The following is a 25330-nucleotide window of genomic DNA, read 5'->3' on the forward strand; positions in this document are numbered from 1 at the left end:
GTCTGGCGAGTCTCTGTTTACTCAGCCCAGCACCACTTGGGGAGGGAATGAATTCATTGTTTTGTTTTGATGGGATGAAGAAATTAGGAAAGATGTCTTTAAAAAAAGAGAGAGAGAATACTAAATAGATAACAACTGAAAAGGAAATGGATGGATCATGCAACTACTAGGGGTATTATTTATATAAGGTACAAGTTGCTTCTGGCTCAACACCCACTTGATCCACAGAGGGGACACGTGCAATTTAAATGGCAATGACTATTTAAAAATATATGTATACAAGAGGGCAATGATGAGAGCAAAATGAGTTGTGATGACTGGAGTCCTCATGTCAATAAGGCCCTAGAGAAATGTATAAGGTGTGACATAACTGAGCAAAGCGTGAGCATATAAGTACATAATGTATATAATGTACTGATTACATATGGGAATTTTGTTTGTGTGTGTTTGTGTGTGTGTGTGTGTGAGAGAGAGAGAGAGAGAGAGAGAGGGAGAGATTCTCCAGAGATTTTGGGTGATTGCTGGATGTAGACAAAGACAAAGTAAGAAGATTGAGTCTGGAATCGAACTCGGGTAGCCAAAAGTGCATTTGCACCATATGTTGAAGCACTGCCCGAGGCTCAAACTATTTAGGACTATTTAATCCTAAACAGTTCTCATGTGTACATCAGTGGGTCCGTACAGAAATTTAACACATGTGCTTGGAGTGGTAACATGTTTTGTTCAGATATTGTGAGTTTGTAAATTCCTCTAAACAGAAGTGATTGTCTTGTCCTCTGTTCCATATGCAGGAGAGATGCTGATATAAACAGAACAGTCACAAATATGAAGGATAAATCTGAATGAGTAACTGGATAGAGAGACGGATGAACACTTAGCTGGAAGAAAAGAGGGAGTGGATGGAGAGAGAGAGAGAGAGGGAAGGAGGAGAGTGTAGCATGATGACAGTCCCTGGCTCCGCTCCATTGCTGACGAAAGCTTAGACCCTCAGTTGCCATGGCGACCATCTGGAGCAGCCAGAGGAGAGTAGCAAAGAGAAAGAAAGGGAGGGCGGAGGCTAGGGAGGGAGGAACAGAGCGAGAGGGAGAGAAAGAGGGAGCGCTTGAAAACGAGCAATAGATAGAGGGAGGGAACGACAGTGGAGACGGAGATAAATACGTAGTGCTAGAAAAAATATTCTGCAGACATTTAAAAGCAAGAGGTAATTGTTTATTTATTTTCATTGGAACTGTTTTTTATTTATTTAATTGTGAGGTTGCAAAGAGAGAACGCGTGCGTAGACAGTCAGATCGAGACGAAGGTGAAGACACACTGCAGTGGAGCTGGAATATGGATGCACAGTCTGAGAGCTGTGAGCCGCCGCCATGTGACCCGCAGCCTCCAGGTAAAATCAGGAAAGCCTTCAAGCTGTTCGGCAAGCGGAAACCAGGCAGCAGTGTCACCAGCATCTTTTCCATGCGTGGGAAAGGAGATGGAGGCCCCAAATCACCGCCGTCGAGGAGCGATACTCAGGATGGATTAAATGAGCCTAGCGCCCCAGAAGCAGAAGCAGAGCAAGTGGATCTTGACCAGGAGGAGGAGAGTCAACAGGAAGATGCTCCGATGGGCGAGTTTACAAGTGAGAACATGAGGCAGTCCATTTCCTCTCTCACCTCAGCTAAGTCCCTGAGCTTCCTAAATGTGCTTCGCAAAGGCAGACGAGGAGTAGCGGGAGAACGGCAGGCTCAGACTGAGTCTCAGAGGCCCGGACGGCAACGAAAAGGCCTAAAGGGATTGTTTAGTAATGTACGCTGGCCTGGTAAAGAAAAGGAGGCTGAAGAGGAAGGTGAACCTGGTCCTCCCCTTGTTGCTTCCCGCTCCAATAGCGTTGAGATTATAAAGGAAAGCCTCACGTTGACACCTGGCCCAATACCTCGCACTGTGGAGGAACAGCAACAGGAGGAAAAGCAACAGCTTCACACACCACAAGAGGGCCCCACATCATCAAAGGACTTTTTAAAGGTAAGCGAGGCAACAATACCACCAACAAATGAACGTTTGAGCACACTGCTTGGAGATATTTCATCAATTTTAAGCTTTGATACGTTGACGCCGTGTGGAGATATTGTAGCAGACGTTGAGGCAGAATGGGTCAAGGCCAGCAATCGAATGGGTGGAGATACCACGCTGAAGGTGGATGATTCTGACAAAACTTCTTCTGCTTCGATCAGATCAAAGCCAAGCCCTTCACCTACATCAACTTTGAGCCCCACATCCTCCAAGCCTTCCCCTACTTCAGCAACCAAACCTATCCCTTCACCTATCATGACAGCTACCAAACCCATCCCTTCACCTATCACTTCAGCTACCCAACCCATCCCTTCACCTATCACCACAAAACCCATTACCAGCCCTTTGCCAAAACCAACAGTTTCCTCACCAACATCCTCTCCATTGACCAAAACGCCACAATCTATTTCGTCTCCCCCTATTTTTCACACTCAATCTAGCCCTCCCGCCAGGCCGACACCAACCCCAGCAGCTACGCCCATAGCTCAGCCAACCCCAACACCAATACCTACCCCAGAAGCTAAAGACACATCTACCCCGATTACTCACTTCACTCCAACACCCACTTTATTCTCTAATACACAGTCTACACAGAGTGCTACATCAAGCCCCACCGCTAAACCTATTACTTCCCCAACCAAACCTGCCCCGTCCCCTAAATCTAGCCCTGAACTCAAACCCACCACAATTACATCATCTAGCTTCACAGCTGTCTCCATTACCAAACCTATCCCAAGCTCAACACCTGCTCCTCTCTCAGTCTCTTCCCCAACTTCTGAATCCTCCCCTCCATCCTCAAAAAGTACCACCCCGACCTCTGCTGCTGTTAGCAAAATAGAACTGGCCCCGACCCCTGTTGCTAAACTCACCCAAGCTCCAACTCCTGCATCAAAACCAACTACCTCTGCAGCTAAACAACAACCACCACCATTTGTTATATATGGTAAAGCTCCTCCAACCAGTGCACCAATACCAAGACCAAAAATTATAACAACATTTGGATTATCAACAAGCCGCAATACAGCCCCTATTACCAAGCCTGATCCGAAGCAGCCAACGGGACAAACTACAAAATCCAACACCCAAAGTGACAAAAATGTCCCAACTGTAAGGAAATCCTCTAGCTCTGAATCGTCTTCTAAACCACTATCTCCTGTTGGCTACACAGTAGCTGCTGTTTCATCAAACTCTTTTCAGAGAACAGAAGAGCAGACAAGTATGAGTTCAAGGAAGGATTTAAGGACTGATACACGAGACTCTGTGGCTACCCAAAGCCTCACCAAACCAGTAAAGAGGGGCACCGCAGTCAAGCCCACAACTTTAAGCAAAATACCTGTAAGTGGCGGAGGCAGACCTGCAAAGCAGCAACATCGAGAGGCCCAGCCCAATGGAGATGAGGACCACTCCAATCTTTCCACACCAGTAAATGAGGAGCTGGGTCAATTTTCTCTCACGCGGGAAAATAGCAGCAAGGAGACCCTCAGTGATATCTCCATAGAATCAGGCGCTGTCACACCAACCGCCGGTCAAGAGGACATTTTTGACTCCAACCTTGGTTTGCAGAGTTCGGCATGCGGTGCAGCGGGTGCCACAAGCTTGTCCAGGGAATCAAAGATTCCAGTCAAACACGGAACCACTCCAACCTACCATTCAATGCAGGGAAGGACAGAGGTTGCACGTTCCAGGATACCCGTGTCCAAAGTGCCCATCCGCCGGACCAGCAATAAGCCTGCACCAACAGCTACAGCTGCCGCCCCCAGAAAATAACTGATGATCTTGTTCGGTTCATGTCGAGACCTAAAACATTTCACTGGCAACTATTTTCTCAAGATCTTTGATATTTAGTAAGGCATCACTTTGCCTGGTGCAAGCCTTTTGCAGCTAATTTCTTCCCAACTGGATTGTTACGGTTATTCGAACTAATTTGCATCACACAGTTACCTTTTTGTATCAACTAGATGTTTCCGTTCATTTCATCTTTGCACAGACTGATTCTTTGGATTTAACCCTGTGTGCCAACAGGAACAGACGGCACACACACAGCCCCTAAATGTTTCCCGTGGCAACCTGCCGTGCAAATTAAAAAGCAGGCACTAAAGCACAAGAGCCCTCACCTGCAATCAAAAGCCACGTAGGCCTTCTCTGTAGAAACAAGAAACGCTGTCCATTATCTCTGGAGAAGAGCATCAAAATGATCTGTAATGGTTTTGTGGTACTTAAAAGCCTCAGAGAAGAAACAAGCAATCTAACATGGAGTCTTGTGGGTTTTTGTCCAGGTCTACAACACCCAAAGGGCGCAGCATCATCCGAACGGTGCTTTTCTTTTTTGGCCTGCCACACTGGAAAATATTGTTATAGAGAAATGAAGCCTTTGTAGCCTTTGTTACTTTAAGATTTTCTCGTCTTGACTTTCTTTTTCAAGTGAACTTTGTGGATCAATGTTAGTCTTCTTGGAGCCCCCACGTGTTGTATGCAAATAAACAGAACCTCCCAACGTGTACAGTTGACGCCAAGACAGGATATTCAGCAGTATCTTTCGAATGTATGTAGCAGAACGCATGCCCTTCTTTCTCGACCACATGAGCCATCTCGGTTTCTGTCTCTCCTCATCGTCCTTTTCTTGCTGTTTTGAACACTGTGCCAGTCAGCTGTATGTGTATATAATGTGCCATCAAAGACCCATAAGACTTGTGGATATGAGGACATGATTGTTCTTCCTGCCTGCAGTGAACATTGTGTGAGACTTCTAAATAAGTCTGAGGACAATATAGGTGATGTTTCACAGGCAGTTGGTGTTATACAGTACTGTAGGTAAGCTACTGTAAGATTTTGTGGATGACAGCAGTGTCCTGGTTCGGATGGATGGATAGATCATTTGTTAAGTTACCGTCTTAACATGGACATGTTTAATAGAGGTTTATTTTTGGGTGTCTGTGTGAGTGCGTGGATCTTGATGTTACACTGTTTCCTATTTAATCAATAAAATGTGATTATACCTACGATGGAATGGATGTTTAAAGTGGATTCCACTTCCAGCATGATGGAAGCAGAGACTGAATTAGCAAGTGGGTGCTATTGCTATTTCTTTACGAGTTGCATTATGTAACCATGTTAGACATTAGTGCCTGAACCATACTGAGCTTTTCACTAAAAAACCCCTGCCCCCTTCCTCCGCAGTGCCATGCTGTTGTGTTGAAAAGCCCACTGACCTGAATAGGAAAACACATGAATGTCAGCGCTCCCGGTCAATGGGCTGTATGTTAAGATGCTCTAGGACCCCGACACACAACCATGCAGCCTTGTACTTTTCTAATGGGTTGACACGGGTTGAGTTAGGATTCTGTGTAGTGCTGGACTTTAGCCACATCAAGCATTTAAAATGTATTTGTGGAGGGAATGAATGAGGGTTGGCGATGGGTAGAATGAAATGACAGTGGGCGCACAGAGGGAATGGAGAGGAGACAGAGAGGGATTGTGAAAGAGATGGAGAGAGAGAGAAAATGGAAAGGGAGGGTGAGGAGAAAGCCCATTGTGGTTTCATCACAGCTGCGTTTTGGACGGCCGTGACATAGCAAGAAAGGATACTCAGAGACAGCATTAAGTATTTCATAATAGCATTGTTCAATTAAATGTTGCATGTACGATTCAGGTATTACGATAGATAAATATTATAAAAATTGAAGATTTACACACACTTGGCAGATGATTTTATCCAATGCATTACAAGGTATATTTTTTTTCCAGGATGGGTGTCCCCTGGATTTGAACTCAAGACCTATTGTGCTGCTATCACAATTCTCTAGCACTGAGCTATACAGGATCAGCAAATAAAGCTCATAAAACTAATGCAATTGATATTTTTATGTCTCCATTATGGGGATAAAAGCAGATAAGGGGGGAGTTGTGGTTTTCTGACAGAGAAAAAGATAAACAAAAGATGGATATTAACAGATGGATGTTTGTCTGATTCAGAGCCCTGGGCTTTCAGTCTGGAGGAACACGAGGACTCACAGGGTGATTAACCACAAAAGAGCTCACTGTTAAAGGATTAGTCCATTTTCTTAAAAAAACCCAGATAATTTACTCACCACCATGTCATCCAAAATGTTGATGTCTTTCTTTGTTCAGTCGGGAAGAAATTATGTTTTTTGAGGAAAACATTCCAGGATTTTTCTCATTTTAATGGGCTTTAATGGACCCCAACACTTAAAATTTTAATGCAGTTCATTATGGCTGTTTCAAAGGACTCTAAACGATCCTAAACGAGGCATAAGGGTCTTATCTAGCAAAACGATTGTCATTTTTGGCAAGAAAAATAAAAAATATGCACTTTTAAACCACAACTTGTCTTCTTCCTCCGGTGTGTGATGAGCCAGCTTGACCTCACGTAATTGCGTAATAACGTATAAAGGTCACGTGTTACATATATGAAATGCACATTTGCGGACCATTTTAAACAATAAACTGACACAAAGACATTAATTAGTATCATTCCACATACAACAACGTCGGAATGGTCCTCTTTCTCCAAACACTGGGGCATAGTTTCGATATGTCATCCGTGACCTCGTGATGACGTATTACGTGAGGTCGCGCTGGCGCGTCACACGACTGGAGGAAGACGAGAAGTTGTGGTTTAAAAGTGCATTTTTTTTTTTTTTTGCCAAAAAAGACAATCGTTTCACTAGATAAGACACTTATGCCTCGTTTAAGATCGTTTAGAGTCCTTTGAAACGGCAATTTTAAACTGCATTAAAACTGTTAAGTGTTGGGGTCCATTAAAGTCCATTAAAATGAGAAAATTCCTGGAATATTCTATTTCTTCTCGACTGAACAAAGAAAGACATCAACATTTTGGATGACATGGTGGTGAGTAAATTATCTGATTTTTTTTTAAGAAAATGGACGAATCCTTAAATAGAAACCATCACTTGCTATGAATCTGCCATCCTCCCACCCTTCAGCTTTGAAAAAGATGAAAGCCTCATGCACTTACTCATATGTGAATTACCTTCATAAGTATCTGCTTTACCGATGTCTCCAATCCAGACATACTGTAGATCAGCACCTGAGGTCTGATTCTGACTGTGAATGATGAAAATGATGTGAAATATCAAAAGGAGCCTGCAGCCTGAACAGGGTGCAGAGAAATTGGGGTTGCAAGGTAGAAGGGACATAAATCCTAAATGAGGGACATAAATAATGATAGTATGCTACGCAGTAAAATGGGTTATACACAGTAAGATGCTGTTTCACTAAAGCAGTTTTCACACTTATACGTCGTCCATGCACGCAGACAAATGCAATTCGGTTAATGCAATGGATGAAGTCATCAAGGATGAGCTGTAAGATTATGTGCATATGCTTAAAATTCATTAACATGAGATTAACACCTCATCTCTCTATAAAGAGATTTGTGTTGAACATGAAGAAAAAAAAAGCGTATGAATGCAAATACGATCATGGGATCAAAACAGATCACGACTACACAATCCTTATGTGTTATTCCCCACTGTGTATATTCACACTCCAGTGAAGAGATGTTCTCTGTTAGGAGATGCTTTACTGAAAATACGTCGCTATGGCAACCTCACTAGGTCAGCCAATGGGGGGCTTGAAAATGGAGGGGTGTGGTGAGGCGTTCTAAAATGGACTCTCGCATTACACACATAACGTAATTTTCGAATGGGGTGTGTTTAGTGGCACATACTGTAATTTTTATAGTATTAAGAAGAAAAGGCTGGGAAATGCACTGTACAGTATGTGGCAGATGGACTGTGCAATGAATTAATTGAATCACGTGTTACTGAGCGAAAGGGAGGTGAGAGGGTGTCAGATGTATCAGGACCCACATATTGAGATTTGCCGCAGATCCTAAATCACAATTTTCAGCAGTACTGCAGTTATTCATCATAACAATGATGCATGCATGCAAACAAACAAACAAACAAACATTCAGCTCAAAGCCAATGTCATAAAGACATATAAAAAAATCAAGCTGTACTTATTTAACTCATACATATTTTTAATTATAGTTCACATTTAAATGAGAATAAAATTCATGCTTATGATAAAAATATTGCTTTTATCCCATAAACACTTAGGGGTTTAAAAAATACTGAAAAGACTGAATACAAAAATATCATGATATATATATTAAATAGCTAATTATTGTATGCTACTGTCCATATGACACTTCTGTTCTTTTACAGGAATGTGTTGTCTACCTGCTGAATCTGATTAAGGACACACATAATATCTGAAGATATGGGTTCAGTATTATTCAGCTTATTTCATTCTTAACTATTGCTTACATCTATTCATAAAATGCATATTTGCAGTACCCAGGGTTCCCACACCGTAGTTAACTTCAAATTCAAGGACCTTTCAAGGACTTTCCAGGTCCAATACCCTCAAATTCAAGGACTAAATGTGGGGACACATTTCAGGTGAGAGCAAGGTTACATCGTGTTACCTTTTAAGATACATCGTTACAGTTCCCTTTCGAGGGAACTCGCGCTGTGTCACTGCGGTGACACTTTGGGGACGCCTCCAGGGGTAAGTGCGTCTGAACGTGTATATCAAATTCAACCAATGGTGAGGCTTAACGACAAAGACAGGGTTACACGGAAGCCAGGAAGTATATCGCTATCTGAAATATTGCCAAAGACGGCGTTACAGGGACGCATGAAGTATGGCAAGGGAGACGCAGCGTCTCGTTCCCTTCTCAGTTGCATACGTAACCCGAGACGTTTTCATGTGTCAAACACAAATATGCAAAAAAGCATTTTGGTATGAATCAACATTCGCATACAGAAGATAATATAAGCATTTAAAGCGAACAGTTTAGCACGTGTACTTAAAAAGTCTAGAATTTTGATGATATTATCCTACACTACACTTCAGGGAATAATATTGATTTTTTTTCCAGAAAACTTCTTATATAAAATAGATTCAAGCACTTTCAATGACCTGTATCTATGTATGTATATTTTCAAAAACTTTCCAGGGCCTTGAATTTTTTCCCCCCAGATTCACAAACTTTTAAAGATTTCAAGGACCTGTGGGAACCCTGAGTACCCCAGTAAAATAATGAAGTACTGATAAGTCAGCTAAGACTCTTTTTGCATTTGCCAAACAGATGTCTGATATATTTTTATATCCGGATGAATAACAGCTCACAACACAGCGTGATGCAAAGCTTTGTTTACCATATAGCGCCTGTACCGACATCTTAATAAATCAACCCTTTTTGCATTAATATTCACGAAATCTAAATTCAATAAATGATCCTAAATACTTCATAATATATTTTAGATACTAAATATTAGCTTAGTCATGCATATAGATTTGTTGTTAAACCATTAACATTTTACATGTTTGACTTTTTCGGTCACATAAAAGTAACCCCTACAACGTGACTACAAGAAAACTGATCTCTGCTGGTCAGTTGTGGTACTGCGCTCTCATTATAATCAATGACAAGAGGTCAGTGCATCTAATAATACATCATCAGATTCAGCTTTGTCCACATATCCCTGTCTAGATTTTAGTGCTATAAATACATCTGTTAGACACTTATCTGAAATGATGGGTATATGGCATTACATTCAAGTATGCTGAAATACAAATTCAGCTCGTCTTTGGTGTATATATATAATAACACATCCGTGATATTCCTGAGCAACAGGGAGGCACAACTGGTAAATACGAAATAACACTAATAAGTGTTTTAAGTAGTAGATGCTACAGCTAAATTTATGTACAGAATATAAAAACAGTCCTGAATACTGATTTGTTAAGGTCCACTGTGGTAACGTTACAGTCTGTTTGGCACATCAGGAAGTCTTTGGCATCATTTTAATGAGCAAAAGAGAGAAACACCAGTTGTTTCATTGAGGTATATTCAGGTCAAAGCTTCGTGGCCAGTTTGCACTTTGCAGAATGCTTTTAAAGACCACACGAGTGTTTTCTTATACTGTGTGTAGTCCTATCCTGGAAATGATGGGCAAGGGGGTCGAATATGGTCGAACAATTCAAAAGCTGTTAAAAGATACCTTTGAAGTCTAAAAGCTGCCTTTAAAACATCAAACAGGATCGTTCTTCCAAAACATCTCATGGTTGAGTGCAGGACTTCAGGCCAGGCCGTCTTCCAACCTGCTGATTTCGAGATCAGTCCAAATATTTGAGAAATAATTAAAAAAAAATGTCAGAACCGTGAAGGTCACTTTGGGTTGTTTAACAAAGACCCGATCACACCAGGAAGTGGGTGTATCCTTCCGCTCCGGTGACGATAACATCCATCCAGATTCTCATGGCCTCTGGAGAAGGAGCAACCATGTAATAGACTCGATCGTGCGTCTTCACGCTAAACGTCAGGGAGGGGTTCGGGCTCTGACGGAGAGCAGAAGCACGTGTAACAGAGAGAGAGAGGAACGTGAGATGCTAGATGCGCTAAGATCTGTATATCAAGCATCAGTGTAGCAGAATGTCGTGTCTCACCTTGTGTGCATTCTTCAGATGGTCATAGTACACTTCTTCTATGGCTTGGAAGTATATCACACCTTTCATTTTGGTTTCATGTTTATCTGGAGAAAAATTTAAATTAGCTGTAATATGGATGTTGAATCTATATAATCAAACACACACACATATATATATACACATAATATATATATATATAAATAATAAAAAATGTGTACAATAGGTGTAAATAAATATATAATACATTTAGTGTATCAAAGTATACAATATTGGTGAAAATGGTACTGATGTGGGACTGCTTTGTCTTCTGGAGTCTATGTGAAGGGTATGGCTCAGTGCTGCCCCCTTGTGTTTCGCTCAAAACAAATAATGCATTTTGCAGCTAAAATATATTTTTTAATAATTCGTTTTTACAAACTAAAAGACGAGCAGACGTTATTTTCTGGGATCATAAACACGATGCCAGAGATTAGTATACAGTCTATGTATGTATGTACAAACATATGTACATTTCCAATACAGTCATGCATTTAGTAAAAGTTCCTATTCACATTGATTCATTGAGAGTTGAACCCCATGACCTTAGCATTGCAAGACCCACTAAACTAAATGCATTTATTTTATACTTATTTACAGTGGCGGCTCGTGACTGCTCTTCCGAGGGGCGCAAATTCAAGTTTTTTCGGAGTGGCATGTGTGTTGCTCGTGTTTTCAAAATATGTGTTTGTTGTGGCATGTGAAGCATGTGCATCACGTGTCTTGTCAAAATAAGTGCCTGCTGCACACGCGTCAAACCGTTTATGATAAAAGAGACGAAATACACGCAGACACTCCCTTAACAGTAAACTCTGATTACGCATGAGATTATGCGAGTATCTGGCAAACGCGAGCGTCTCTTTTATCATAAACCCTTTAGACGCATCTTCAGCAGGAACTTATTTTGACAAGACACGTGATGCACATAACATCACTCGACGCGCCGAACACATATTTTGAAATTACGAACCACACACGACAGGCTACATACATGTTGTGACGAACTTCACATCGTGCGCCCTCGAAAAAAGAAGTCACCAGCCGCCACGGCTTATTTATGTGTTAATTACCAGCATAATACGCCAGCGTCCTGCGGTTACGGTCAAAGACGAACCAGCGCTTCTTCCAGGTTTTGATCTTTCCACCCATTTTGACCAGGAAGCCTCTGCAGGTCTTCTCGGTGATGGCCAGGTGAAAACATGTCCCGGGATGATGACCCGCTGCCTCGATGTGACCTCTCAGGTCAAAATCATCTTTCCTTACCGGCAGGTAACGTGTCAACGGCCGAGACTGGAGACATGACGGCCAAAAATCAGTCTTAACATCGAAGTAAATATGATTATGTATGTACATTAGTAGAGAGTTTTTTTAACTTGACTCTGCATTAATACCATGAGATCTAGCAAAGAAAAGACAATAAGACAAACAATATAAACTAAAATGACTTTTTTGGCTATCTATGCAATGCTTTTTGTCTGCCAAACATTGAAATACGTATTTATTAAAGTGATAGTTCACCCAAAAATAAAACTTCTGTCATTATTTACTCATCCTCATGTTGTTCTAAACGTGTATGAATTTCTTTTTTCTGATGAACACAAAAGAAGATATTTTGAGAAATGATGGTAAACACACAGTTGATGGTACCAATTAAATTCCATCATATTTTTTATTCCTACTATGAAAGTCAATGGACACTGTATGCTGTGTGTGTACCCTCATTTCTCCAAATATCTTATTTTGTGTTAATCAGAAAAAATTAATTCATGTAGGTTTTAAACAACATGAGAATGAGTAAATGATGACAGAATTTTCATTTTTGGGTGAACTATCCCTTTAAATTGGCAAATCGTGCCATTTATTCCCTCTCATCCTTTGCCAATGGTCTCTGTAGCTTCACCTCTCTCTCCACCATCTTCTGTCGTCTGTTCGTCTCCTCCTGAAGTCTCCTCTCCAACTCCTCTCTTCTCCTCCTCTCGTCTTCAAGAGCCTGTCTCCGCAACTCCATCTCTCGCTCCTATCAGGAACAAACACACGCATGAACATAAAGTCATATTTCTACATTTCTGGAAGAAAAAATCATCATCAGTAAAAATAGGTCGATGTACCCTGTGCTCCAGTAATCTGTGCTTCTCGGCTTGAGCTTCTCTCAGCATGCGTTCCATCTCCTCTATCTTCATCATGTTAGCTGTGCTGGTGCTGCATAGACCACACAAACCATTTCTGTGATGATTTTTTCATGCCAGGTCAGTTTGGGGAGTTAATAAGATATATGTGTGGTACATTTTATCAGCATTTTTGTGTTGTCCAATAAAGTTAAGGTTTAAACACCTCCACCTTATTTGGAAATGTGAATTGGAGCATTTAAAGGTTAAAGCTACTTGGAGACCACTTGGAATGCAATAAAAATTCCACAGACAGGATATGTGTATATTTGGGCTACTTAAATGGAGATTCCTGTCTATCCAGCTTCCCTAAACACATATAAAGGCTTTTAAACTCAAATAAAGCACACAGAACAGAGACGCCACACGATTTTAAAGGGATAGTTTACCCCAAAATAAAAATTCTGTCATTATTTACTCACCCTTTAAACCCATATGTGTTTATTTATTCTGCTGAACATAAAAAAATATATTTTTGATAAATTATGGTAAGCGCATTTGGCGGTATCCATTGACTTACATAGTATTTGTTTATCCTACTATGAAACATAATGGATAGAAATATCTTCTTTTGTGTTCAACTCATACAGGTTTAGAACAACATGACGGTGAGTAAACGGCATCAAATTGTTTTACCATTATTATCAACAATGCCATTAGAGATGTATTTTAAAGCTGCATTTAAGTGAATGTTACTGCTGCATTAAAAGACTTTAAAGTCCTGTAAATATAATGACTCACAATTTTGTGAAATGAGAGGAAGTAACAAGTTAAATGCGTTAATAAAAACTGCTAAGAAATTTGCACTTGTGTATAAATTTATCTAAATATACCTTGAAATGTTGTCAGGTGAACATGCGGAAATGCTGGTTTCCAGGCTCTCCGCGCTGTCCACACTCATCGTGTCAAAGTTGTGTCCGTTATCCATGTAGTGAAACGTATCCAGGTAGACGTTTGTCTCTGAAACCGCCCTATTTGACATCTCACTCATTCTCTGCCTCTCATCATTTAGAAACATCTGACCTGCTGCAGAACCAAAGGAAGAAAAAAACATTGTTTTTTATTGATTTATATTGTCTGAAAGCTGAATAAATAAGCTTTTCATTGATGTATGGTTTGTTAGGATGGGAAAATATTCGGCCGAGACACAACTGTTTGAAAATCTGGAATCTGAGGGTGCAAAAAGGAAAACACAATACAGAGAAAACCGCTTTTAAAGTTGTCCAAATGAAGTCCTTAGCACCGCATCAACTCACAAAAAGAAAAGTTTTGATATATTTACGGTAGGAAATGTATTAAATATCTTCATGAACCATGATCTTTAAAGGAAAACACCACCGTTTTTCAATATTTTACTATGTTCTTACCTCAACTTAGATGAATGAATACATACCTATCTTTTTTCAATGCGTGCACTTAATCTTTGTACTGTGCGTTGTGAATGTGTTAGCATTTAGCCTAGCCCTATTCATTCCTTAGGATCCAAACAGGGATGAATTTAGAAGCCCCCAAACACTTCCATGTTTTCCCTATTTATAGACTGTTACATGAGTAGTTACACGAGCAAGTATGGTGCCACAAAATTAAACGTGTGATTATGTTAGTGCGCCAAAGGTAGATGTGTGGCAAACTAGTTGCTATTCTGCCATACAATATAGTTCTCATTTTTATCTACTTAAAAATTCCCAATTTTAAATAGGGAAAACATGGAAGTGTTTGGTGGCTTCTGAATTCATCCCTGTTTGGATCCTAAGGAATGAATGGGGTTAGGCTAAATGCTAACAGATTCACAGCGTGCTGTGCAAAGATAAAGTGCATGCATTGAAAAAGATAGGTATGTATTTATTCGTCTAAGTTAAGGTAAGAACAAAAAAATATTGAAAAACTGTGGTGTTTTCCTTTAAATATTATCCTAATGATTTTTTGCATAAAAGAAAAATCAATAATTGTTGGTTATTGCTACCAACATACCAATGCTACATGGTTTTGTGGTCCAGGGTCATATGTGTATATTTATAAAATGCACATAAATAAATTTAATAATACGTACAATACTGCGCAAAAGTCTTAAGCCACCATGCCACCATTAGATTTTTTGCTTCTGCAATTGTGTAGAAAACAAACCATATACTTACTTCTCAGTCTCTTTATTAGAATAGAACCAGAAAATACAGGAAATTTGTATGCAGTATTAAAAAAAAGTGTTTAGTGGGAGCAATCCTTACACTTGAGCAAATGCATGAACGTGCAGGCTCTCTTAAACCTAATTGAAATGAAAGCCTTAAAGGAATATTCCATTTTCTTAAAAGAAAAATCCAGATAATTTACTCACCACCATGTCATCCAAAATGTTGATGTCTTTCTTTGTTCAGTCGAGAAGAAATTATGTTTTTTGAGGAAAACATTGCAGGATTTTTCTCATTTTAATGGACTTTAATAGACCCCAACATTTAATACTTAACTCAACACTTAACAGTTTTTTCAACAGAGTTTTAAAGGTCTATAAACGATCCCAAACGAGGCATAAGGGTCTTCTCTAGCAATACGATCTACATGACGAGAAGTTGTGGTTTAAAAGTGTATATTTGTTATTTTTATTGTCAAAAATGACAATCGTTTCGCTAGATAAGACCCTTATGCCTCGTTTGGGATTGTTTATAGTCCCTGTTAAGTGTTGAGTTAAGTATTAAATGTTGGGCTCTATTAAAGTCCATTAAAATTAGAAAAATCATGCAATGTTTTCCTCAAAAAACATAATTTCTTCTCGACTGAACAAAGAAAGACATCAACATTTTGGATGACATGGTGGTGAGTAAATTATCTGGATTTTTCTTTTAAGAAAATGGACTAATCCTTTAAGTCTCCTAAAAAAGAGTTCAAGATGTGTTTAGCACCAAGAGGGGTCAAACTAAATACTGACTTTTACCAGAAGAAGCCTTTTGTTCAAAAAATTGTGGGTTTTTTATATTTTGTGTAGCTTATTTTCAGTTTATTAATAAATATTATAAATTTTTTAACCATTATATGGCGGTTTCCTGTACAGGGTTTATCCTAATCCAAGACTAAAATGCATGTTTGAGCTGCCTTAATTTAAAAACATTATAACATCAGTGCCATTGGTTTGTCTCAGGGTGCACACCATGTATTGTTTTTTGTAAATTTTGTTTAAAAAACTACTTTAAAGTCCTAATAAAACTAAGGCCTAGTCTTGGACTATTCTAAACCTTGCAGCTTTAAGTGTGAGACACAGTATGAGGGGAATTAACGTTACCCTTGATCAGTCGGCGAGTGTCCAGGTCACGGGAGGTGACGGATAGGGTACGAGGCAGTACACTACCACAGCTTGAGCTCTGAGACAGTGGCATATGGGACTACAGGATTAAAAGAATAAAGAAATATTTAAGACACATGAAAACCTGCAGTTTGAACTTTATGCCAAGTTATTTTAGGATGGTACCAAATGTGGTGTATTTGTTTTTTCACCTTAGGAGACAGACTGCGATTAAGAGTGGCGTTTAAAGTGCCGGAACTCTGCCGATCTCTCTTACGGGACACTCTGCTGTCACTCATAATAGTTCCGCCCTCTTTAGTGCCATTGCTCCGCCTCTTTTCCTCCAGCGAGCGAAAGTGCTGGGACGAATAAACTTCAGTCAGAGCCTCAATTGTCTGAATTTAAATAATGAATGCACCTTTGATAGTTTATATCTTTTCTCAGAAAAATAGCATGGTTTACATTACCTGCTTCATAGACACAGGATTGAGAGGAAAGGCCTGACCACCTGTAAGTTCAGCGTACTTTCTTTCCAGAGCAGAGAGATTCTCACGCTCCTGCAGAGAGATAAGACTTAATACAATTCTGGAATACTTGATTCTGATTGGTCAGTTACATCCACTCCTCTGAATGCATAAACTCACCCTTTGCAGCATATAAATAAGATTGCTCTTCTCCTTTAAAAAGTTTTCTTTTTCCCGCTGAGCCTGCTGGGTAATCTGAGTCGACTGCTTCTTAAGAGTAAGCAGCCTCTCCTTTAAAAAAATATTTTTTATGGTTACAGCAAGAAATATCTCTATGTCTCTTAAAGGACAACCATTATATTTACCTTGCGATTTATGAGAGACCTCTGATATTCAGCCATCTCTTGGAGGAGATGTTGCGTCTGAGTCTCCTTCTCCTCATCTTGACGGCTTTCTTTTTCTAACTGCTGAAACTCCAAGTCTTCAAAACGCTTTGTCTGTATTTCCAAAGCTTCGTTGTCCTATTAACACGTACAGAATCTCTCAACAACGCTTGGCGGGGGGCAACAGATCACATACTTTATATCATCTGCAACTCCAAACTAAACTAACTTAAAGAAACTGTAAACACAAAAGGCGTGCAAAAATGTAGCAAAAACAAACTTTTGTAACAAAGGAAAGTGAAAACACACAGAGAAGAAGAGAAGGCCTACCAAGAAGTATTTCCAGAACTGTTGTGAAGAGGAAAGAAACAATAGGAAGTCAACAGGAAGCAGAATAGTTGGCCGCATAGGTGGGCGCAGGTAGACCGAGGTACCTGACTGACCCTGGATAGCTGATTGTGGAGCTGCTCCTTCAGTGCTTCTGGACAGTTGTCCAACTGGGTCCTCTGTTCTGAGATCAGCTCAGCTAGCCTCTCTATTTTAACTCTTTCTGCCTCCAACAGGGCTTTGTCCTACAGCACAGCGGCCAACGTAGGGATGTATGTGAATGTAAGACATATAGAGCAAGCAAACACAAATATGATGGACAAAGGGATGGAGAAAGTGCAAGGCTGGGTTAGAGCAAGAAAAAGGTAAATGGTGAGAAGGTTTAAGTAGAAGTAAATTTAGTAAATTGTGATTGCTTATGTGCATCAATACTGAGGTGAGTACTTGCAATAAATACATTTTATTTAAGCCTTAGACTTCACAATCATCTGCATATTGCTCTTAAATTTACCACATACCTTTTTGTATGAACCATGTATTTTAAATGCAGTAAAACCATGGTTCATTTTCTTCTCAATACTGTAAGTAGCCAAACTCGCATAGGCGATGTGAATGACGCAAATTAGGCGCCGTAATTGCCGCAAAAACTTGTGCGATTGGCCTCAAACGCATCTTTGCACAAGTTGAAAATGTGCAACACAAGCGAAAAATTTGCATGACATGAAGTAATCTAGATGCCTCGTATTTGATGTGTACGCACTACGCAGCATAATGGGGTGTACACACCAAACGCAAATTCAACGATTTGCGTGAGTAGATTACATACTAAGCTAATGCAAAGGCGCGTCGTTCGGAGGCAATGTGAATGACGCAAATTACGCTGGCGCGATTGCCGCAAAAACACACGCGATTGGCCTCAAGCGCATCTTTGCGCAAGTTGAATTTGCATGACACGAAGTGATTTAGAGCGAAGAACGTGATACCACATGCAATGTCAATGCATAGACGCGAATAGGGCACTAACTCACGCCAGGCGATGCGAATGATGCTAATTGGGGGCGCGATTGCCGCAGAAAAACATGTGCTATTCGCCTCAAACGTGTCTTTGCGCAAGTTGAAAATTTTTAACTCAAGCGAAAAATTTGCATGACATGGGAGTTAAATCCTGCGAGTAATTTAGAGCGAGGAATGCAATGCTTAACGTATGCAGCATAATGGGGCGTACACACCAAACGCAAATTCAACGATTTGCGTGAGTAGATTACATACAATGTCAATGAAAAAGACGCGAATAGGCACTAATTCACGCGAGGCGAATGATGCGAATTGGGTGGCGTGATTGCCGCGGAAACATGCGCTATTCGCCTCAAACGTGTCTTTGCACAAGTTGAAAATATTCAACTCAAGCCAAAAAAAGATTTCATAGAACGTCAATGCAAAGACTCGAATAGAGGCTAACTCGCGCGTGGTGATGCGAATGACACGGATTTGGCGACGCTATTGGCACAAAAACATGCGCTATTCGCCCTGAAATGTGTCTTCGCGCAAATTGAAAATATTCAACTCCAGCAAAAAAATTGCATGACACGAAGTTAAATCCCGCGAGTAATCTAGAGCGAGGAATGCAATGCTTTGTGTATGGCGTGTATGCAGCATAAGAAATCCCTTATATTTCTAAATAAAAATGTATGCATACAAATTTTATACACCTATACATCTGTGCAACCTGCAATCGAGACCCAATCATGTTTGATCTATTTGAAAACACTAATCTTTTTCCTGTAGCTTTATCTATTTAAACGTTTGACTTGTAAACATACATCTGTCACACAACTGCTGGTGTTCACCTGAGTTTGATTGTTTTGAGCACTTTTCTCCATGCTGCCCATTTTTTCCTTGAGTTGTTCCAGCTCGTCTTTATCGCTTTGTAGCTGAGCCAACTCAGCCTCCTGCTCCCCATCCAGAAGAGCTCGCTCTACCTCCATCTAAAGAGAGAGAGAGAGAGAGAGAGAGAGAGAGAGACAGATGGAGGGAGAGTGAGAACTGGTGACAATCTAACACACATTTATGTGAACTTCCATACACATAAAGTGCATTGAGCCCCCGTACCTCCCTGATCGACTCGTCCATCTGTGTGTCCAGATCTCTGATCTTCTGTTCCAGTTCCTCAATATTGTTGAGCACCTGAATTCTTTCCTCTTCTATACGTGTGACCTCTTGTCGCAGCTGCATGTCTTCAGACACCTGCTAGCAAAACACACAACACAATGTGAGAAACCTGAGAACAGACATGCGTTGTGTTAACAGATTTATAAGAGACTTTACTATCGTAAAGTCCCCCTGTAGTTGATCATTTTATCACTAACAAATTCCTGTTATAGTACTTTCTTCATGCTTTAAAACAGCTTGAATGTAACTCCTGTCTCATTTAGTATACGCATATCAAGGAATATGCAAAATAGTCCCCTGCCTCTACACAAAAAAATATATGGAGAAAATAGTGTTGAAAGATGAATTTTCACGTGATTTGCCTTAAAGCATAATAAAAACACCACATATACAGTACAACATACAACAATAAAAACATATTTTTTTACCACAGGGGGACTTTAATTATTTAAATTTAAAAAAATTTGAGTTTTTTATTAGATTGAGATGGTCTAGTTCAGGTTAGTTAGGGTGAACAGCCATCTACATCTTTACTGGTCTCCAGTCAAAATATTTAACTTACTAAGAACATTTACTGATGTTAAATATTAGATATTTCGAATTGATATGATATCGCGCTTTACAACGAAAACCCAAGTTCCTCGTAAGATCATTATGGAGGATTGTTAACTTGGCAGCCCACGAGTTTTCCAATGACAGCACAGAGGAATGTAGCTGAGCAACAGATGCAAGACTATACAGAGTCGCCTCTGTCTGTCGTTCCCATTCTGATAAAAGTGTCTGATCTCCATGCCACTGAAATTTTCCAGAAATATCCACCAGCGGATGAGCATTCTGCATTTGTTTATGAGATTCTGCAACACTGCTTGTGATCAAGAGCAGCGACTTTGTGAAAAAACATGGGTGTATATTAAGAAATGTTACGTGGGGGAAGAAAATGTTCTCTCTTTAAAAGATCTTAATCATTAAAGAGACCCAAAATGAAAATTCTCACATCATCACTTTCATGTGGTTCCAAACCCAGGACGTTTTTTCTTCGGTGGTAAACCAAAGAAAAGCAGCACTATCATATAGACTTGAAATCTTTGGCTTGAATAATATGCAAACTTTCAATCTTCATTCAGTAAATGAGGCAGCCAATACAAATTTTTATATTTTTGCATTCCACGCATAAATAAATGAATATTCTCATTTAAGGGTGAACTTAAAGGGATAGCTCGGCCAAAAATGATATTAAACCCATGCATGATTTACTCACCCCCAAGCTGTCTGAGTTGCATATGTCCATCGGATATTTTAGAAAATGTTTTAGATCTTTCAGTTGATTAAATGTAATGTTACAGGGTCCACGACCTTCAAGTCCAAAAAAAGTGCGTCCATCCTTCACAAATTAAATCCAAACGGCTCCAGGATGATAAACAAAGGTCTTCTGAGGGTAATCTGCGCGGTGTTGTTGTAGAAATATACATATTTAAAACTTTATTAACGTAAATAAATACCTTCCGGTAGCGCCGCCATCTTAGACTCCTCTGTATTCAGGAGAGAGTATTAGCGTAGTGTACGCACTTTTCTTAGTGACGTATGACAAATTCGGAGGGCGGGGGCACAGAGCAGCAGCAGAGTAGCCTCCGTAGGCTGCGTAAGCTCTCATCCTGAATGCGGACGAGACTAAGATGGCGGCGCTACCGGAAGGTATTTATTTACGTTAATAAAGTTTTAAATATGGATATTTCTACAACAACACCGCACGGATTACCCTCAGAAGACCTTTGTTTATCATCCTGGAGCCGTTTGGATTTAATTTGTAAAGGATGGATGCACTTTTTTGGACTTGAAGGACGTGGACCCCGTAACATTACATTTAATCAACTGAAAGATCTTAAACATTTTCTAAAATATCCGAAAATGTGTTCGTCTGAAAAACGATGGACATATGCAACTCGGACAGCTTGGGGTGAGTAAATCATGGGTTTAATATCATTTTTGGCCGAACTATCCCTTTAATGTGTACGTTTTTGTCTAGCAATTACAGTCACATGTGTTTCGAGCACACAGACACACCAAATCCATTGGGAGTAGAGATATTTCCTGTTCCTCTCCTCCTTCAGGAGGGGCAATAACTGACCCTGTCTCCTTAGTAAGTCTATTAAACTCATCAAACACATCCCTATATCATTATACTGAAGCTATCCAATAGAAAACACTTCTTTTACAAGTTCCCTATCAGGAGCTAGAATTGGCACCTTGTGTGTTTAAAATATCTGATTAAAGACTCTTTCAGACCATCAACACCTGATAAAATAAAAGGTCAAAGTTCACTCCGGCATGCCAATTAGAGTAAGAGATGTGTCGGGTATTAAGACTCCACAACATTCCCAAACTGTTCTGCATACTTTAAATCCCAGAAGACTACATAGTTTCCATTGCCTTATTAACTCAGTCTGAAAAACAGATCAATCTACAAATTCTTAAATTAAATAAATGAAACATAAATAGTTATATTCAGTAAGAACTAACATCATGACAAAAGCGCAGATTGAAACAAATGTCCACATTCTTCTATGGCACCATGCAGCACCTTTATTTTTAGGTGTGTACTGAATAAAAATGGACACATTGCAAAATATCTTAATGATCCTAAAAATACTGCAGGGTATATATTCTTCTTCATTTTTTATTTAGGGGTTTGATTATTTGTTTATTTATTCTTAACACCATCCATTCCAGCATCTATGGTTATATTCATGGCGAGAACCATACACAAATAAATCCAAGGGCAATTCTCCAATTGCTTGAATCTTCAATTTACATAAAAAAAACACATTTACACATGTAAGGTTCCAGCGACGTTGCCAGATCTTCTTGCTGCTGAGGACCTTATTGTTACCTCACTGATTATTTAGGGGTAAAACATGAGCTGTGCTTGTGGCATTTTGCCACCAAAATTTGAGAGTGTGCCACTGAATTATACATCCAGTCGCGACCAGTAAATTTGACATTTTTTTGTGATGTGACACTGAACAGCACATTGTACTTTCTGCATCTATCATCAAAGTATGTATTAGTAATACAGTGGAAATTAGTAGGAATGTGGATATTTGGTTAGCATGTTGATTTTCGGTGTGTGCCCCTAAATTTTCTGGTTGTGCCCCTAAAATTTTCAGTTGGGAGCCACTGTGCTCCTAGTGAAAAAAGTTAGTCTGGAGCCCTGTTGTTGTTGCTTGGCTATTTGTTTTCAGTATTAGCAATGGTAGAAGCAAAATTTCCATTTTATACAGCAGATAAATACATTTACTTATCATTGGCAAACAGTATGCGCAACTCACCTTGTTGCGAAGATGTAGCGAGGGTGATGGGACTGAGCTTCGCATGGAAGTTGTGGGTGACTGGGGTATGTGTCCACTGAGTCTGCGCTGCCTCTGGGTCATGATCTCTCCCCGAGTCTTACCCACAAACCCGCTCTCCACAGACACTCCGGCAGAGTCCGAAAACACGGACTCGTCATCCGACACCTGCAGCTTCTCCAGCTCACGATTGATCTTCTGCAGGTCAGACACGGCCGAGACGCCCGAGTCGGTCTCCGTCCGACTGAAATCAGATCGGCCAAGCTCAGAGCATAGGCACAGGATGGTTTCCAGACGCTGTCGTTCCTAAAGTGGATTTAAACGCAGATCTCAGAACATCCATTCTGAAACACTAAATGGAATTAATTACTGTTGCTTGCTGTGCAAATATTGTATAAGCAATACTGATTATATCTGCCTTTATACAGTTGTTATGTAAATACCTGATCCAGCTTTTTTACTGGACTTGTTCTTGGATACACTTCATTGTATGCAAAATATATGCTGTTTAGATTAGTTTAGTCAGATCAGATGGTGTTGTGTACTTCAACATGCAACAACAATTTAAAATGAAAGCTAAATAAGTCCTCTTAAACACATTTCAGATTCTTGTAGAGGTAACAATGGATTAAAGTAGGTTTACCAGCTGATTCATGGATTTAGTACACACTTAGCTGCAAGCATAAATTCAGTACAGTAAATCTGCATTGCATGAAAGAGTTTGTATAATCCAGTAAACCTCACTTTGCTCGCGGCTAAGCACATGAGACACATCAAAGCCCTCGAGACACTTTTATGTCTCACCACTGTGTCTAAGAAAACAAATTGAAACCCAGAGTTATATTTAAGCCTGAGAATTCAATGTATTACTATATTTTTAATGTAAATGTTAATCTATCCTGACAAACTATATATTGTTGGAAAGGTCTAAGAATGTAGTTTTCATATTTCAAAACCTTTTAGCAGTTATAATGATGCAGTAACCGTAATTTATTCATTTGTGACAAGAGTATACAGCAAACCTCACAGCAAACCAACACAAACCTCAGTTTTTTGATAATTGTATCAATTAAAAATAATATATTGCATTTTTTTATTCATTACAAATAAATGTAAACTGCTAAAAAAAAAATTCACCAAAAAACGTTAAAGTGTCTTCTTTAAAACAAGATCAAAATTTGGCTTCTAGACCAAATAAATGCCAGAGTTCCCCCCACTCAAAAAGGACTGCGCCAGTTAAAGGGTTAAGCACGTAAATATAATCTCTTACCATGGCACTAGTGAGGTTTAAACCAAAAGATTTAAAAGACCGATTTTAGGATATGGAGATCTGTTCTGTTTGTCTCAGATAGACAAAACAGCTGCATAAAAATCTATATTAAAAGGTATAGCGGAAGATTTTCCCGAATTATTTAAAAGAACCGCCCCTCGATATTTTTTAAAAAATGCTCCCGAGAGGGAACGCCTGTTAAACGCGTGTACGAGACAGAGAGAGAGCATGCAGGAGCTCAGTTCTTCTCTTCGCTCTGTTTACAAGTTTCTGTCGGCATGTTTACCGTGTCTGTGCGGTTCGTGACTTGTGCCAGGGCTAGCATCGCAAATCATAACTTACATCAACTTTTACCAGCAGTGATTTTAAATGGATTTCTCCAAATAGCATGACAAAATGTACCTTTCCAGTAGAAACTTCGCGTGGGAAGCCCAACCTGTCCTTTTAGCTCACGCCAGCGTGTGAAATAGTCTCCCATAAACATTCTGGTCTTGTTTCTTTATTTATAGTCCTTTCTCTTCTTGTCATACAATTCGTAGACACTTTTTCTCTTGCGACCCTCAGACATTTTGAAAAAAACACAGTGAGAACGCGACCTTCAATGAATGGTTGAAACCGTAGCACAACACACATACACGTGAAAGTGCGCATGTGCAGAAAGCGAACGTAGAGGCGAGCACGTACAACGGTTATACGTCAACATATAATCAGAATGATTGACATCTGGGATGACCAATAACAGTGGTGATCCACCCGGAAAACGAAAATCTTCCGCTATACCTTTAAGTAAAAGCTACTAACTGTTTTGTAATATAGACGGAAATAGTTTATAACATACAGGTATAGAGCCATAAAGTTCATATGCAGTAGTAAGCACACTTAAAAAATGTACATGAATTATGCATTTGGCAGACACTATTATGCTTGATGCCTGGGATCGAAATTATGATTTTTGCATTGCTAATACAATACTCTACCAACTGCTTTAGTAATGGGGCGTACACACCAAATGTGAATTCAACGATTTGCGTGAGTACATTACATACACAGTCAAAGCAAAGACGCAAATAGACGCAAACTTGCACGAAAACGCGCGCTATTCGTCTCAAATGCAACTTTGCGCAACTTGAAAATATTCAATTCAAGAGAACATTTGCATGACACAAAGTTAAATCCTGTGAGTAATAATCTCTCGAGTAATCTAGAGCGATGCTTCGCGTTTGGTGTGTACGCAGCCTAATACTTAAAGGGATACACTCTAAAAAAACAAACGGTGCTATATAGCACCAAAACTGTTGATTTGAATCGTAACCATAGAAGAACCGTTTTTAGTGCCATATAGCACCGGTGAAGAACCGGTGAAGCACC

General features: G+C 39.8%; 2 protein-coding genes across 6 annotated transcripts in view; one reads left to right on the forward strand and one right to left on the reverse strand.

The window, feature by feature from the left end:
• Positions 1-1076: 1076 nt before the first annotated feature.
• Positions 1077-5929, forward strand: LOC135742256 (uncharacterized). Its single transcript, XM_065260546.2, has one exon. It carries the CDS (start codon positions 1330-1332, stop codon positions 3814-3816), a length of 2487 nt encoding a protein of 828 aa, XP_065116618.1. The 5' UTR covers positions 1077-1329; the 3' UTR covers positions 3817-5929.
• A 1975-nt stretch (positions 5930-7904) lies between these two features.
• phldb2a (pleckstrin homology-like domain, family B, member 2a) overlaps positions 7905-25330 on the reverse strand; it is a 37064-nt gene continuing 19638 nt past the window's right edge. The window contains exons 6-21 of one of the 5 annotated variants that reach the window (XM_065260540.2): positions 22675-22998; positions 19289-19423; positions 19027-19164; positions 17296-17424; positions 16835-16990; positions 16650-16760; positions 16473-16562; positions 16218-16364; positions 16006-16105; positions 14785-14835; positions 13568-13760; positions 12678-12768; positions 12470-12586; positions 11640-11859; positions 10552-10637; positions 7905-10443 (exon numbers count right to left, since the gene is read on the reverse strand). In XM_065260540.2, coding sequence (XP_065116612.1) covers positions 10303-10443; positions 10552-10637; positions 11640-11859; positions 12470-12586; positions 12678-12768; positions 13568-13760; positions 14785-14835; positions 16006-16105; positions 16218-16364; positions 16473-16562; positions 16650-16760; positions 16835-16990; positions 17296-17424; positions 19027-19164; positions 19289-19423; positions 22675-22998 — 2229 coding nt within the window. In that variant the 3' untranslated portion in view covers positions 7905-10302. Of the gene's footprint in view, positions 10444-10551; positions 10638-11639; positions 11860-12469; positions 12587-12677; positions 12769-13567; positions 13761-14784; positions 14836-16005; positions 16106-16217; positions 16365-16472; positions 16563-16649; positions 16761-16834; positions 16991-17295; positions 17425-19026; positions 19165-19288; positions 19427-22674; positions 22999-25330 lie in introns of all 5 variants that reach the window. The other 4 variants (XM_065260545.2, XM_065260542.2, XM_065260543.2 and 1 more) reach the window with 4 other exon arrangements.

The sequence above is a fragment of the Paramisgurnus dabryanus genome, chromosome 10, assembly GCF_030506205.2.
Source record: "Paramisgurnus dabryanus chromosome 10, PD_genome_1.1, whole genome shotgun sequence".
Lineage (NCBI taxonomy): Eukaryota > Metazoa > Chordata > Actinopteri > Cypriniformes > Cobitidae > Paramisgurnus > Paramisgurnus dabryanus.